General features: G+C 40.6%; 1 protein-coding gene across 1 annotated transcript in view; it reads left to right on the forward strand.

Moving 5' to 3' along the window:
- Window positions 1-18,340, forward strand: part of DNAH9 (dynein axonemal heavy chain 9) — a 1,479,259-nt gene that overhangs the window by 1,144,604 nt on the left and 316,315 nt on the right. The window contains exon 65 of the mRNA XM_085616775.1: window positions 16,092-16,283. Coding sequence (XP_085472901.1) covers window positions 16,092-16,283 — 192 coding nt within the window. The remainder of the gene's footprint in view (window positions 1-16,091; window positions 16,284-18,340) is intronic.

The following is an 18,340-nucleotide window of genomic DNA, read 5'->3' on the forward strand; positions in this document are numbered from 1 at the left end:
AGTAGCACTAAAATAAAACAAATGACAACCGCAACAAAAAATTGCACATAATCATTAAGCACCAATGTTCTTGCCACACATTATAACCTCTGGAATCCTGTTCTCTTAACATAGTGTTAATAGGGGGCTGCACCAAGTACTGCTGAACTTACCACCAAGGACAGGCAATAGTGCCAGCCAGAAATGTATTGTGATCCAGCTCATTGGCTCTGCCACAGCTTTCGTTTGGGTGGTGTCTTAAATAGTTTAAGAGCTGTAACAGCGGTATTTTATCACCTTAGACAGAGAAAAATGGATGTGAAGTTTATCTTAGGAACTTTAAAGAAATGTACTACTTTTGTCTGAAAACATACGAGCATCTGTTATCAACTCTAAAGAAAGTACAGAGCACAGCAAATAAGAGCATAACAATAAGGAAATAACACAGCAAAACACACGAGAATGCAACACAACAGTACAACAGACCAATAACAAACTGCAATAAATACAGCCTGGCAACACAACACCACAAAAACAACAGTACACATCACTGCCACAGCAAAATGTAACACAAATAAATATGCACAAATATTCTTGCCATGCACTACCACCTCCACAAATCCACTTCTGAAAATGAAAGTAGTGACTTCCACCCACCTTTTAACATGCTTCTTCCAGTGGCAGAGTGTTTCTTTTGCTAGCTACTGCTAATTAGTGACCCTAACCACCTATGCAGCAAATTAAACACATGGGGCAAATTTACAAGCCCCTTGCGCCTCATTTGCGTCGACCTTGCGCCATGCTGCGCCCTTTTTACAACGTGACACATCTAGGGAGATGCATCACGTTGTAAAGCCCTGTGCCACATGAAACCTGCGTCAGGTTTCATGTGGGCATTATGGCGCAGGGTGGGCGTTCCCTCACAGGTACGCCTCGTAAACATGACGCAGTGAAATCTACAAGATTTCACTGAGTCACTTTTACGGCCATGCTGTGTCAAAACCCTTCGCCTGCTTGAAGCAGGCGCAAGGAGTGATGCAGCATGTTAGGCATAGGGCACCCCCGAGCCTTGCTGGAGCCGCGTTGCACTTGCGATGCAACTCCAGCAATGCGCCGCCTTTACGACGGGGATGCGATACACATCTGGCCATCCGTGCGCCACGGCACACCGCATTGTAAATGCGGCGCATCAGTGGTGGCGCACGGGTGGTTTTGCCTGTCGCAAGTGTTCTGGCGCATCCCTGCTGATTTGCAGAGATGCGCCAGACCTTGTAAATATGCCCCCTCATTATGATTAATGTATGAAGTCAAAGCATTCTTCGTGGGCCCATTGAACCAAAGGAGGAAAGTCAATAGTAAGTCAAGAAGTAAAGAAAATGCGATGTTACCATGTTTTGAAACAGTTGCCACGTGTCGATATTCACTGTTTTTTAATACACTCCCTCTCAAAACCCATTCTGGGGGCCACAGGGCAGACATACGTTTCTTGGCCAGAATCGTCATGGTTGCAGTTGTTTGACACTGGTTTCCTCAGGTCCTTCCAACTATGGTTCTGCAAACTGAGCCAAATACAACCCTTTCAGCCCTGGACGCACAATGTACGGGCAGTGGTAGACTTCTCATGAAAGTGGTTTGAGGGCAAGAGATCAAAACTCAACTCTCAACCAACCAGACACAATAATGTAATGTTCAGCCCACTGCTTGTTTATTTTGGTAAAAAGAAAGTACTTTAATCAAACAGCAAAAGTAAATACTACACAACATGATTAGAATGTTATACAGGATTATAAAACATGTAATTCTTTAATTCCTATATAAATGTAAGACTCTAATCTCCTTATAATCACTAGCTTGTGGCGCACCCAGTCACAGATTTTAAAGGAAAGACGTTAGTACTTTACTGTTATAAGTTATTACCCTTGCGTTCTTTGAGTTCTGACATCACAGTGGGTGCTGCCAGAGCCAGCAGCCTAGGTGAAAGGCAGGTCAGGCCATGGAGCAGTTATTTAAAGCAACGAAAAAGGAATGTTGCTTTTCTGTCTTCTGCTCTATTTTTCTTGCTTAGAAAGACAAGCAGAGAGAACATGATTCTTTTTTGCACTCTTAAGTTACTTAGAGAAAAGCTAGAATCTTTCTGCATGTTTCCCACTCATTCTGAGCTACAGAACCTTTTTTGTTGTTTAATAATTGACTTGTATTGGATTATTTCTAATACCTGTTTACAACAAATATCTAACAGGTTTTTGGTATGTTTAATTTTGCACTAGAGGTTTTCTTCTTATTCTTCATATTTTCAAACCTGCTTGATGTTTCATATAAAGGAGCTATGTACCAAGGTTTTAAGTTGTTAGTGGCAAAGGTGACCATGTATTATATGGGATAAAGTACCTACAGGTGTACATGATAAAGATATTTTAAGTCACCTTCGGCCTCTTTCCTCTATATGGTTATGGAACTCCTCAATGACTTGCAAATATCCTTATATGGTACAGCAGGGGGTACTTTATACCTTATATAATCAGTTGCATCTAACAGCAAAGCGCTACACTATCCCTTCTCCCTAGCTGTACTCTTGGACCTGCTGTGGTTGAGTTTCTATCTCTACAGTTCCCAATGCTATATTGAGTAGGATAGGATTAGGCATAGGTGCGAATAACTCCAAGCACTGTCTCTCTTTATTGGAGCAACTCATCTGATTGCCTTTTTCAACACTTGATTAAAATGGCTTATGCAGCTCTTTGGTCTTGCCTGTGACCATCATCAGTCTTGCTAAAGCAGTAACCAGAAACAGACAAAAGGGGCAGGCCTAGCCTAAAATGTTTGCCATCTTGGACAGCAGATACTGCAGTAACACCCTTTAACCCCTCCATCTGCTTAGTGCTTTGGAAGACATAATCAACAAACCCTTGCTTACTAAGCCCTCACTGAATTTCTAAAGGTAGATCTGCTTCCCTCCTCCTCACTTTTGTGTATAGGTCTCTACTCTCCAGCCAAAAAATGCAGCGAATACACTTCTACTGTCTGGGAAAGCTATTCTCACCCTCTATTCTCATTCTCCATCTTGTACCATGTTAAACCAGGGGCACCCAAAATGTATTCCACTGGTTTCAGTACTCAGACTCACACACATACACGGTCCTACTACCTTATCTGTGGATCTGTGGTATACACTCACTACACATACACTCGTGCTGGACATGCACACAGCTTGTCATAGCAAGGGTTTGGGTCACACCCATATGCAGAGCTTTACTCGAGATGGGTCAGTAGACCTTGATACAGGGAATAAGGTTTGGTCAAGCTATACATTCACAAAACATAGTACGCAGCTACCACCGGTTAAGGTGACATACCCAGGACAAAGACAGTAGTTAATTGCTTAATATGAGTGGTGCATCCCTCCAGGCCATAGGGCAGGTCCTGGACTGCACATTTTTGCGGACAGGCCTAGGCCTTCATGCACAGTAAGAATTAGCACGACAACATTAGCATGACACCAGGGCCAAAGATAAAAGTGTGAATACCAGTTTCACATGCAGTCGTACAGTTGTGGCAGGGGTACACACCCATTTACAATGCAGGCAACATTTCTGTCCCAATACTCCTTCTATCTCAACTTTAAAAAAAAATATTTACCTTTCTGTCACGCAGGGACATAATATTGTGGATTTATATTTCAGAGGCTCCATATCCTTCAGAGGGTCCTGCCAAGTGACACAGCAAGAGATTTGTGTAGCTTCACTAAGCAGGAGAACTACTGCAACACAATGTAGGCCCAGAAATTATTGTTTTGTAATGCAGAAATACGCAGTGCTCACACAAAACACTGCACCACTACCCAAATCATGACATATTGCTGAACATAAAGAGCCTATTCAACATAGCATTTATTCATATGGGAGGTCGCACTACAGGAGTACTTTATAACATGCCTTTGTGAATCGGCCCCAAAACATCAAACAACCTATTAGTACTAATACAAAGTCCACAGTCCTGCCTATGTGTCCTACTTGTAGATAAATAATCAAATTTTATTCTCAGTTTAGATTTTTATGAAAAGAGTACTACAAGCATACAACTTTACATTCTCAAAAAGTTCTTTGGGTTTGATTCTTAAAAGCATTCATAAGTACAAGAAGTAGTACTCCAGAAGTACTCTTTTATGTGGTCTTAAATGCCTTTGTGAATTGGCCTGAAACATCCATCTGCCTATTAGTAAAAGTGCAAAGAGTGCATAGTCCTTTCTATTTGTACTAATTGTACACCACTATTCCCAGATCTGTGACTGGGGGTGAGTGTCTGAAAGGTTTCAGCGCTCTGTTCATGATCTCCTTGTGTTTGCTTTGTTTGCCCTAAGTTGGCAGGGTGATGCCCAGACGTGGGTCCCTTGCTCACTTTGCCACTCGATTCAAGCTAGCCTGGCTGAGGAGGGGTGTTACTTCGAAACTGCTCCCAGGTTGCTTGTTTCTGGTCCAAGGAGGACCTGGCCTGGCAGTTCGGGCCTGACTGTTCCCATGAGGCACAGGGTCAAGACTGATTTGTATATGGCTGGGTCCAAACTGGGGAGGCGAAGTGAGCTAAAGAATGATGATCGATTCAACCCAGATCTGTGACGGGGGGTGAGGGCCTGAAAAATTTCAGCCCTCCGTCCATAATCTCCTTGTGTTTGCTTTATTCCCTTAATAATTCAATGTTATTTCCATTTTAGAGTTTTTGTGGCCAATTTACAGAGCGATGTAATAGTACATGAAATAGTATCAAAGGAGACCCACTTTATGTACTCCAAAATGCGTTTGCAAATAAACCCCTATGTGAATGGGCCCATAATATTTTGTGATGAACCCATTTCTCAACCTCATCTAATCTATCTCAGGATGTCCTCCTAAGTTTTGGAATACCATTCCTTCAACAATCTGCACTAATCCTATTTACTGTTACAGAAACTCCCTCAAAAAAGTGCTACTCCTGCCTCAATTCCAACAAGAATCTTTACTTGTACCTTCCAAAACTTCCGACAAGGTTCCACAATTTGTAACAACTTATTCTTCACCACTTTTCTTTCCTAGCTGCACTTTTCTTGACATCTGTTCCATAACTCTTTTGTGAAGTGTACTTTGATTATAATGTTTGAACATTCAATTTGTTCCATATTTTGAGCATATTTCACTTTAATTCTTCTCACTGTACTGTACAATAGTCAAGGCCCGGCCCAACCGATTGAGACCACCCTGTCCGAGACCTAAGTACCTCCCCTTGACTCTGGAGTAGATGGATCAACTAGTCCGGTCTGGATAGTTACAGAACCTGGAATCATCAAAGTAGACTTTCGATAAAGCCCCAGGCTTATGGGCCAACAGGGGGTGAAACAAGTTTTGGCTGTGCCTCAAAAAATCTTTCTTGTTTCATTCTTTTCTGAATGACTCTGAAAGTTAAATAGTCTCTGTTCAAATAAGTGCTGGATTCAATTCAATTCAATAACTTTATTCGATCCAATTAAAATACATGGATCATAAACATACAGGTTAATAATAAGAATACATAAAATCTTAGTAGAGAATATAAGATTAAAATGTGATTAAGAAGTTCGAATTAATAGAACTTCAAACCTAACATTATCCAGAAAACAAATTAATTAGTTAATACTACAGGTAGATGGAATAAGCGCTAAAAACTTCACTCAAGGTCCGCCAAGAAGACAAATACCTACTTAATTATTCACTGTGCGATAAACGAGTCTGAGTGCAGAATTCCTATCTACCAACTTCTTCCGTAAAGTTTATAAAACCTAAGATATCTTAAATTAATTATACACAATTCGACCATCACAACCTCTAAAACAGGAACTAATTACCTTATAAAAAAACATTTTTTTTCAAAAAGTTATGACAATTCCCCCCTCAAGATTCCCTCCCGTTAGCTCCATAAAGTGCTGAGTGATAAGTTATATAGGTCAGATAAACTCTTAGGGGTCTATTAGGATGGTGGGCGGATCGCCACCGCCCGTATGGCAGTGGCGATCCCGATCCGCCCGCCATTTCTGTCTGCCTAACATTTCCCCCCACCATATTATGATGGCAGTGGGAACCCAGGCGGATGGAAAGACCGTCTGCCAGTTTTCCGCCGGTAGGCAATCCGCCCGATTGCTACCGGGTGGAAAAGACCTGCAATATGGTGCCATCCATATTACGATGATGGCGGTCTCATGCCTTTCCATGGAGGAGACTCCGCCATGGAAAGGCATGCAGAGAATGCTTTTGGGAGCCCGTTGCGGGCCCCCAGGGGGTTGGGGGGGGTGGCGGCACCACGCGGTGCCTGTCACGTTGTGCATGCAAATGCACAACATGCCCTTTTAACATTGTGGCGGGTGCTGAATACAGTACTGCCCACCACAATGTTAAATATACAGGATGCGACCGCCATGGTGGCGGTCGCATCCTAATTGGCACAGCGGGATCATCGCACCACTGGCGGCGGGCGAGCAAGAGTCCGCCCGCCATCCTAAGAGACCCCTTAGAGTTGCTGTAGCTTCTCAGCTAAACACAGTTTCCTCCTTCTCATACAGGCCCAGAGAAGCATAGCTAAGGAGAAACTAACAAATTGATCATTACGTTTTTTAAGAAAATACAAAGTAGGGCAGCAGTGAATAAAATGATAACGTCTTAAGAGAGGTAAAATATATCTTGATCTTTGTTTCTTAGAAAAACCACAGAAGAAAAATAAATGAAGGTCAGATTGCTCAGAGGTATTATTCCATGGGTAAATTGTCAGTTCGTTAAAGCTATACCTCTTCGCAGGAAAACCCAGCTTCAAATGGATTAACTTCATACAAAGCCTCATCAGCATAAATCTATGCTGAGGGTTTCCTACTTTTTCTAAATACGAGTACTCTCCCTCCATTAGAGGCGGGGTAATTTGGTATAACATTACAAAGGATTTGGCATAGTTTTTTCCGTTCTTTCATAATCTGCCTTGGCTAAAAATAATGCTTTTAATCTCATTTTCGGAAATTTAGTGCAGGAGCTGGGGTTCATGAATAAATCAGGAAAAATCCTAAAGAAAACAGCGTGGTCCTTACATACTGCAACCAAGTAATATTGTTTACATTATCCAATGACAAGCAGTTTTGTATTATAATTTGAGTTAGGTTGACGGTGTCCCTTCTCCAAATTGAGTGCCATAGCAAAATAGGTTCAAGTCTTATGATATCAGTCACATTTGGTAAATCAAGTTCTAGATGGCAAGAACCAGGAAGGGACACAACCCTTTTAAAGAAACCATTCTCTAACTTTTGGAGAGAGTCTATTGATGCCATTCCCCAAACCCCTGCCCCATACGTCGCGCCGGAGATGGTTTTTAGCACTATAAACCTTTTTTATGGGGACAATTAGTTTTGATCCCAGTTTTTAAAAAAAAGCTAAAAACAGCTGCTGTGCTTCGCTCCATTACTAGGGCCCTGCTTTCCACCATATTTGACCAAGGTTGTTTTTTATCAAATAGGGAAAGGTATCCACCGGTACACAGACAAAATTTTGAGTTTTTTATTTCGACCTACATTAATATTGAGTTTAAAATATCGTAGGGACAGAATATCGACATCAGGAATATCGGTGACCAGAATATCGACCTGAAGGTAAGAAATATCGTTTTTGTTAATATCGAAGTCATTAATATCGATAGTAACATTATCGATGTTAATAATATCGATGTTTATGTTAGTGTTATGTATTTTAGCATGTATATTATATGTATGTGTTCCACATGTTTTGTTATGTTTAGTATTTTTAAAAAAATATATGTATTCATTGTTTAGAAGTTAGTAATTTTAGGAATAGGGTGGGAAGTAATTTAATGTTATTAAAATAATTATTATTTTTCATTTATTGGTATTTATAATTAATTTATTGTTAATTTATTAATAAATCATTATTTTTTTATTATTATTTAATTGATAACTATGTTATTTTTAACCCCTACGCTATACAACACTTTCCATACTGTTGCACTCTCTGGAGCGGGAATAGTAATTTTTACCCCTACGCTATCCAACACTTTCCGTACTGTTGCACTCTCTGGAGTGAGAATAGCAATTTTTACCCATATGCTATCCAACACTTTCCCTACTGTTGCACTTACTGGAGTGAAAATAGTTATTTTAACCCTTTCGCTATCCAACACTTTACTTACTGTTGCACTCACTGGAGTGCGAATAGTGATTTTTACCCCTACGCTATCCAACACTTTCCCTACTGTTGCACTCTCTGGAGTTGGAATAGTCATTTTTACACCTACTCTATCCAACACTTTCACTACTGTTGCACTCTTTGGAGTGGGAATAGTAATTTTTTTCCCTCCGCTATCCAATATTTTTCTGTATTGTTTTAGTTAATGTTGTGTACAATTTATTTTAAAAACATAAAACATATTGTAGTTTATATATATATATATATTTTTTTTTTTATGTATTTATATTATTTGTGTATGTGTATATATGTATTTATAATTTATAAAATGTTTTTATCAATGTATAAGTTATTAAAATAATTATTTATGAATATTATTAAGTAAGTATATATGTTATATTTTATATGCATATGTTTAGTTTATTTTAACATTATGGGGCCGATTCCGATCCTGTATTTTTTTTTTCCGTACGACTCGTATCCGTATTTTTTTCCGTACGAATCGTACAAGTCATGTCCGACCCGTGAAGTACGATTCGAACGGGAAAAAGTACATACAGATCGGCCCGATCCATACGAATCGTATCGGGAAAAAATGTACGAGACGTACCCGCACACTTTTCCGTACGAATCGTAAAAATACAGTCCGAGCGTACAAGTACGATCCGGACCGGCTTTCCGATTTACGATTCGTACGGAAAACGTCCCGTACACGGGGAATGACTTTACCCGCTACGAAGCGAAATTTGTACGACTCGTAGCCCGGGAAAAGTTGGACCTGGGGTGCGAGTTGTACAGGTCCTCCCGCGTGTATGTACACACCGTACACCCCCCTGCGTGTATGTACGCACCGTACTCCCCGTGCGTATGTACGCACCGTACCCCCAGCGCTTATGCGCTGGGGGTACGGTGCGTACATACGCGCGGGGGGTACGGTGCATACATACGTGCAGGGGTACGGTGCGTACATACGCGCGGGGGGTACAGTGCGTACATTCGCAACGCAGGGGGGGTGTATGCCTGTACGACTCGTACCCCTGGGGACTCAGCTTTTACGGCTGTTATTGCCTCTCGTAAAAAAAGAGCCGTACGGAGTGACGTAGGGACGAATCGTACTTGCTGGGCCGTAAAATGCTGCTTACATACATACGGACGTCACGTACAGGCTGTTCCGGATCAGAATCGTAGTTTTTTTTACCCGTACGGTCTTTTGTACGATTCATACGAAAATAGGCTTTCTGTACGAATCGTACTTCCTAGGTTGTACAGACAGTTTACCGGGTACGAGTCGTACGGAGAAAACGCTCCGTACGACGATTCGTACGGCCTTTTTCCAGGATTGGAATCGGCCCCTAAATGTATCAGTTTTTATTTTTAAAGATGTTTTAATATTTTTAACTATGTTTCTTTTAATTATATGTATTATGTACTTTATTTTACATTTTTTTATTTAACATTTAAAAAAACGATATTTTTTACAACGATATTTTTGATATCGATATTTATTTCTCTATACTTTTGTATTTACCATGATGTAGATAGGATGTCGATATTCTTGACTTCGATATTTTTGTCACTATATTTTTGTACCTCGATATTTTTGTAGTCGATATTTTGTCAGTTATTCGTGTCCACCACATCCAATTTTTAGCTTCCAATATAAAATAATGGAATTCTTTTGGAGGGGTCGACCCCTGTTACTAATACAAATGATTTACACTCATTTTCCCTCAAATCCAGTGATTTCATAATGCTCACATAGGCCCCTATAAGGCATTGTAAAGCCACGCCAGTCCTAGCTATTAGGACCATATCATCCACGTAATGCCAAAATCAAAAGTATAAGAGTATTCAAAGAGGTGATAGTCAATGTAGAACCTGCAAGAGTGGCCTCAACCCCATTTATATAGATCAAAAATAAAATGGGGGCAATAACTTAGCTTTGTCTAACGCCCCTCATAATCTGTAAGGTTTGTGTGCATTTCCCGTTTTTTCCCTAATGCACACACACCGTAACTTGAAAATACAGCTGGCGAATAAAGTTTATTAATGCTGCAACAATGCCCATTGCTTCCAATATATTCCACAGTTTAGGATAGATGTACACAGTCAAACGTGGCCCTTAAGTCCATAAAGTCCATGTACGTCTGATCGCTCCTAGCTGTGGTGTATTTAGCAATGGTCAGGCTCAGATACAAACACTGGTTTATTGTCCCTCTACCCCTTTGGAAGTCATAGTGAGCTGGAATCAGGAAGTGTTTCTCCCTAGCCCACTCTTCCAGCCTATTTAGGAAAATACGGCCCATCAATTTTACAGTGCAATTCAAGAGGGAGATGAGTCTGTAGTGCTGGGGTTTTTCTTTGTCTCCCTTTTTATAAATTGGTAAAATTATACTAGTTTTTCATGAGGGTAAGGGACCCAACTTAGATATGACATTTAATTCCTTGGTTAGGAGTGGGGCCCACAGATCTTGGTGCTCTAAGAAGAAATCAGTAGGAACCCTGTCTTGGCCTGGGACTTTAGTACAGCTGCACTCACCCAGGCCATTCCTTACTTCTTCCAGAAGTACTCTATTGGGGCTGGGGCTGCACTAGTTGGGTCTTTTGAAGATTCATCCATAGTCCCAAAAATCTGTTCAAAATGGGCCACCCAAGCATCCTTGCTAACGTGAGTATCCAGTGTAACATCTGTGTTTTTTTTTAAAAGGGAGCGTTTATCACCTTCCAGAATTCCCTATTGTTCTTAGTAGATGCTGACTGTGCCAGATTTTCCCTGGTGGCTTCCCTTAATTTCCTTTCCCTAGTTTTCTGGGCTGACTTATATGTATTCCGTTGTGCCTTAATCAGGACGTGATCTCTAGGTTGGGCTTTGAGAGTCCTGTGCAAGACGTTTGAGGATTTTGCACAGGCCTTATCAAACCATTGCTTTACTGGGGCCTAGTTAGGAGGTTTGAACCGAGTCAAGGCATGTTTGATTTCCCCAAGTAATTCCAGGAACAGTGATGGCAATGAATCTCAACACTTTAGAACTGTTTCCAGTTTATTAAATAAAATCTGTGGAGCTACTTTCGCCTTGTCGATTTTATCCCACTTTACATGGTTAACGTTCTTTTTAGCCCAAATTGGTTTTGGTACCTTTACTGTTGGCAAGATACTAGCACCCGCCCCAAACATCACTAAAAACAGGATTGTGTGGTCACTGAAGTTCAGAAGTTTAGTGTCTGTTTGTGAAATGATTCCTTGAAGAGAATTAGAGGCTACTACAAAATCATTTGTAGACTCATACTCGCTACGGGAAAGAGTTTTTACACAACCTCCTGTTTTTTAATCTACCTTGTTAATTATTACCAGATTCCTAGTGGATAGCATCTGATTTAGGCTATTACCATATTCATGATGTGTAAATGGTAAATTGCATCACCCTCCAGGTCCACAAAACCGCAAACAATGTCCATTGAGTGTTTACATGGATGGACATTAAAATCACCTACCCACAGACTGTTAATACATTTATTTGGCAATGCTCCACTGATTTGATCAATCTCTTTTTCCAATAAAACTATCACCAATTACTTATTCCCACCAAAGTTGTTATTATAAAAGTTTATCAGAAGCAAGTACCTATTGCTTTCTCCTTCTAATACCAAAAAATGAAAATAGGGAGATATGCATTCAAACGTTTTAAGCTTGATGGACAATTTATTCGATATTAAAGTCAAAAGACCACCTTTAGCTCTACCTGACGAGGGTGGGATTGCTCCTGTTTGATACGATCAGTACCAAGCTACAAATTTCTATTACCCAAGTCTCCTGCAGACATAATATATCATGTTCTTGCCAAATAGACATCCACTGTGCATCACCCATCTTTAAGCCATGGCCCGCAACATTTCAGGTTGCAACTTTTTATCGCTGGTTTACATTGAAACCTCTGGAGTCATTGCTCCTCTTTTCTTTTTTGCCCCATCATCATTGACTAAGTTATGATTTAGAACACTAGGGGGCAGTCAGTTGCAAGACTCTAGGTCAGTCAAAGGGGAGAAGTGACTCTCTGCCCTTAGCCATGTTCTAACAGGTCTACCAGGACCTAGGATGGCAAAAGGGGTTGGATAGGCCATACGAGTAAGGCCTCTCACTGATTCAAGAGATGATGGTAAAATCAATCTATAAAAGTAATCCAGTGGGGACACAGTGATCTGAATACTGGATAAAAAACATTCAAAAATGCCCTTAGTAAATTCCTTTACCACATACTGGTTATTAAAATTGACAACTACACAATCCCATGTTACCTCTTTTGCAGAGTGGCCCACCCATCCCACCCTCCTCGCCATAATGATATGTCTATCCAAAGTGCAGCCCCTTATTACATGGCGTCTTGCATGGGAAGACTATCAGTAGAGTATTTTAGCCATAAGCTGTTCTGTTGCTTCCCTTTGGCCCTCTCTCAGCTTCGGAATATTTACCAGGACCTAGACAAATGGTGAGGCAGCTGGGGGGAGATCTAATGTTTGGAACTGTTTCCTGCTTTGCCCTGCACTTCCCTTGCTCTTCCCTCCCTGATTTCATTGCTACTTGAATTGACCAGTGTTCTCAATGACTCCATTATATTACCCCCTGCAATGGTTTTTTCAGAACATGAAAGTGTCAAGGAGGGGTGGGGTTAGGATAGAGGGATCTGGTACCAGCTGTGGGCCAGGTAGATTAGATAAGTCGGACCTAATTTCCCCCCATGGTATTCCTTTGTGCCTGCGGTGCTCTCCCTGGAGATGGTATACCTGGGCCCCTGTCACATGCAATTCCATCTTTAATGAGGCTATCTAAAATTTCTTCAATCCTCACCAATCTGTGGCTTAACGGCTGAAGCAACAAAGAGACCATGTTTTTTTAATCTAATATATAAACCCTTGTTTTTTGACGACAAGGAGTCATCAGACGACAAGGAGTCGATGGTCTTTGCCTCTAGGGTGATTTTGATCCTTCTCGGGACCTTCAGATTCTTTGGATTTGGTTTCCAACCCCCTCTTTTCCTCAAAACCGCTGGCTCTATTATTGAGTCTGAAGATACAAGAGACCCAGCTACAAGCAAAGTTTCTGAGGGACAGTTAGAAAATGCACAGGAGTCCTCCCTCCCATCCATTACAGGCTGAACCTCAGTGTTAGCTGCTAACAAGTCCATACCTTTCCTGCCTTCCTCCAATGAGAGGCGGCGCTCTGTCAACTTGATCTGAAAGAATGTTTGCTGCCCTTGTCTGGAAGGAATCGAGGGTATTAACTATTTCCCCCCCTAATTGTTGATCTGTCACCTTACGCCGTTATGAGTAATCCCCTTCTTTGGTGGTCCAAGTTGTGCACTCGTCTGAAAAGCACAGCTTAGAGGGGAGGCCCAGTCCAGCCTTTTCCGGGCCAGGACAGGTGTGGATGGGCCTGCCCTTGGCCTAGGCTTTGTCCAGGCAAGGCTCGGGCACGTCCCGTGCAGCTGGACAATGGTGCACTTTTATGCCGGCTAGCAGGAACAGAAGTTGATGGGAGCTGTAGTCTCCCCAGCGGTGCAGGAACTTTGGAGCACAGGCTTCACCCTGGTGAGCAAAAACAAGCATCATGTGTCAGGCGGGTACAGTTCCTGTGAGACTGTGGCGTTTTTATGTGGGGTAGCAGGAGCAGGGGTTGATGGGGGCTGTAGTCTCCCCAGCGGTGCAGGAACTTCAGCGCACAGGCTTCACTCCCCGGTGAGCAGAAGCAAGCATCAGGCGGGTACCTGCAGCTCCTTGATGCTCCCTTCTATTGGATTCAATATAAGGATTCTTCCTAATTATTACGAATATTCTTACTTGTCACGGTGCACTTCTCAGCTATTAAATGAATGGTTAAATGGTTTCCCATTACCAAGGACAATTGGTCTCGTAACTATCCTCATTAGTTAACTGGATACATTACTGTCGTGTAGTTCCTATAGTACCCATGCAGGACCTGCGTGTTTGGATAACATGAACTGTGGGATTGGTGGCAGACTGGTTCTGTGCACCCCCACCAAGAATGTTAGCCTGTTTGCATTAGCTAGCTCACAGTGCCACTAGAGTATCCTCTTATCAGGGAGAGAATAGTTTCTGGCAACCTCAGATCATGACAACCCTGATCCCTCAGGATCGTGGAAACAATGTACTACTTTTCGCTCAGTCACCCGTGCTCATTTAGTTTGTCTCAGAGATACACAGAATAATCAGTCTGGGTGTTTCAATAAGGATTTATTGAATAGTTGCTATTCTGGTGTAGAATATATGAGCTGCAACAACCATTAGACAGTCGCAGAGATATATAATTAGCAGTACAGTGAATATAAAAGGATAGTACAGGTCTACCATCTTGCAATAAGCATGAATAAATACATGAATATAAATGAGGATAAAAGTGCCCGTACTCCTACGATGCCTATCTAGATGTACTAAAGTGTACCCAGCATATTGAGTAGGTGTGAAGCCAAGAATCCCTCTAGGATTTAGTCAAACCCCATTACCCGAAGTGTGAGAATGTGAGAGCCTGTTCTGGTCTCGAGTTGGACACCCTGCTAGGGATGTTCAGACCACTGTCAGCTGGAGCGTCTGCATGCAGGAGCCTCAGCGTCTCTGGTCAGTGTGTTGGCCTGGAAGTCTCGGTTCCCTCTGTCTAACACTAGCAAGATGTGCTGTGTTTATACAAAAAGTATCTAGGGTTCCTTTGTCCCTTGTTTCATGTGTTAGCCATTGTTGGATCTGAGGATGATGTATGGGATGAACCGTGTATGTAGATATGGGGGGAGGAAGGTGGTGTAGCCCCAGCCTGGTTTTCAAGAACCCTTATGAATATTCATTCATACTGTGTGAGTTTATTGATGGAGTTATAGGACTCTATTGACTATCTACAAGTTTTGCAATATCCACTGTACAATAGTCCCCCTGCTTAATTTGTTGTAACCTTTTTTATTTATTATTGTCATTCTGAATGATTTTATGTGTATTCAAAAGTACTCTGACACCAATGGCACTCTTTCCAGGTCTATAACATGTAAAAATAAATAAATGAATGATAGCCATCAACATATTTGACTTGCACTGAAAGAGGGTTCTGATGATTGTCCACTGCTAGTCTGATGTTGTTTTCTAACAAGTTAATTACATCTCTGTCCCAGTGGCAACATATGAAGCTAATTCCCTGATTTTGTTGTGGTGGGGAGGTGCTATCAGAAATACTAGTAAGCTTCTTGCTGGTGGAAGCAATTCAATTATCATGTGTTAATACTAGTCCATTGTTGGTTGTCATTTAGCCTTTGGAATAATATTGATGTTATTGACACGTCGAAGTATTATTGTCTTCTTGTATTCAATGAGAGTGGTGGCTTTGCATCTGACATCGCTGCACTGCAGTTTAATGGATAGCATTTATTTTATAGAAGAGATGGTTGAGTATGAGAGTACAGTGTATTCTGGAAAAGCGGCAATGCAGTAGTAAACTACTCTGCGATTACCAACTCTGGCATGCCCCTCCCCATCAGCCTTTCATGAAACCCATGCAGTGCCTTAAATAGAAACATTGATATTTTAAAAAGGTAAGGACTAAGGGGATCAGCCCATACCCCTGCCTAATGAAATGCCACTGACTTGACCAGCTTTGTCTTTTCATTACACTACATTTTCAACCTTCTGTTTTTCTGATGCCTCTCCGAAACTACTTTTGTAAACATTACCTCTCTTGTAACTGCAAATTGAACCTCAGATAACTGTTAAGGTGTTGTTTCACAAAGCTGGGGAAGGAATATTTTCCCACAACGCTTGGCTATAGTGTGCTGTGGCACAATTCTTTAGAGACGCATAACTTGTGTAGGCTAAAAACTTTACACAATATGCAGCATGATTTAACTGGCTTCTGTGACATCATTTCCCATCTATGTTTCTTCAGGTCCCTTACGATGATCTGCGCTATCTCTTCGGTGAGATCATGTATGGCGGCCATATTACCGATGACTGGGATAGACGTCTCTGCAGGACCTACCTGGAGGAGTACATTAAGCCAGAAATGATGGAAGGGGAGCTCCTCCTTGCCCCAGGATTCCCCATTCCAGGCAACATGGACTATAATGGCTATCACCAGGTAATCCTTTATTTTCATCATTCCCTTGTCTGTTCTTGGATAATGTGTGGAAAATGTCAGAATGTGTTTAATTTAATAGTCGCTGTAAGCATCGTTCCCTGTACTGTATTTCCTGTCGCATATATTTTAAATATCATTTGTTATTTGAAACACTGTGTTGTAAAGTTTTTTTGTGCTTAATAAAATATGATTAGCCTGAACTTGAACTCTGAATAGAGGCGAAGAAATGTGCCTAAATAAATATAAATATATATGTGTATATATATATATATATATATATATATATATGCACTCAAACACCTCTCAGCACTTCCTTTTCGGCGAACTGACAGAAACGGACCACCAGGACAAGTTAGTGGCAATATTTCTTCTTTTTATTGTTCTTAATTCCTCATTTCATGACGCGTTTCGGGCATCGAGTGCCCTTGATCACATACAGAGCTTATAGTACGCCGTCTTTATATATGTACTAAATGAGAAAGAACACACCCCTATAGTGCTAAACAGTGAAGAAACACTTTCTTTAGTTATGTGCTCCAACGCTTCCTCAAACATCCATGATATTTGAAAACAGATTCTGTTATATTGCAAATCACATATATCAGTGATAAATACAATCGTCATAGTGTGTATTATACATAAATAATTTAAAATGTATAAAACATACAAAAAAACATTAAATTTTCAATAATAAATAAATATGTATAAATAATTAAAATATACATATTATTTCACCACGACGAAAACATATTTTTAACAGTGTTCTGTGCAAATGTCTACCATTGGAAAAACATATAACTGCTTCAATACGTTTTGTTTTTCAAACTGCATGATACCAGCATAATGCTGTTTTTCAGAGTACCTGTTCGTATTCTCTAAAAGAAAGTGTCACGTGCAAATTTCGTGCAAAAAGTGCTCTTTAGGTATTAATTTACCAAATTTATAAGGTGCTTAATGCTTAACATTCACAATTTATGAATAAATAAATAACACAAAAAAAATGTGATAAAAATTTACATAAAATGTAGTTAAAAAAGCTACTTTTTGTGGGTGTTTCTTTTAACTGAACGAGAAGTGCTAGTGCTTAATATTTATGATATCAATTATTAAAAAATAGAAAAAATTGAAAAAATTGAAATGTCGATGAGTTTTCTAAAAAGACTTCCATCTTGTTACTAAATTCAGTATTACCATGGGTCAACTAATTTCGTACATCATTGTTTCTATAAATACCCATTGCTGCGAAAGCTATTGGGAGATGTATATATTGAGTTAGATTACAGAAACGTATGTAAGTCCTCTGTATTATTCAATCCATTCGGGAATTTACTGTCAAGTTCTAAGATGGTTTTAGTCTCACGTTGTCTTAACATCTTCTCCCGATTTCCTCCCCTGCGAGGTACTGGAATTGAATCAATTACGAAATACGATAAACATTTAACATCGTTGTCATGTGCTTCCTTGAAGTGGCGAGCAACCGGATAAGCCGGATCATTATTAACGATTGCTCGTAAATGCTGCAATATTCTTACGTGCACTTGAAGCTTGGTGCTTCCCACGTACCTAAGCCCACAAGTGCACGTAAGAACATATACAGCAAATTCGGTACGGCAATTGTAACTACCCTTTATACTTATTTCATTTTCTCTAAAGGGAGTTTTGTACTGAGTTGTATTCACTCCAAACTTGCAAGCTTTACATGATGTGCATTTAAAAAAGCCCTGTCTTGGTTTTAACCAAGATATGTTACTGTTTAATTCTGGGCTGTTTTTAGATAACTTGGACCCCATAGATTGTGTTTTCCTGAAAGTAATTACTGGTTTATTTGGAAGTCTCGAATTTAGGACATTATCAGTGAGAATAATGGGCCAATTTTTATTAATGATAGATCTTATTTTTCTCTCCTGTCGACTATATGCTGTTATAAGTCTGGGTGTATCATTAGCTGTGTCTGCAGGAGTTATATCATTCTCATTATTGTGTGGAAGCAATGATGCTCTAGTTCGACTCTCAGCGTTGTTTACGGCTTCCATTAACGTTTTGTTATTGTAGCCTCT

The sequence above is a fragment of the Triturus cristatus genome, chromosome 7 (assembly GCF_964204655.1).
Source record: "Triturus cristatus chromosome 7, aTriCri1.1, whole genome shotgun sequence".
In the NCBI taxonomy this organism is placed as follows: Eukaryota; Metazoa; Chordata; class Amphibia; order Caudata; family Salamandridae; genus Triturus; species Triturus cristatus.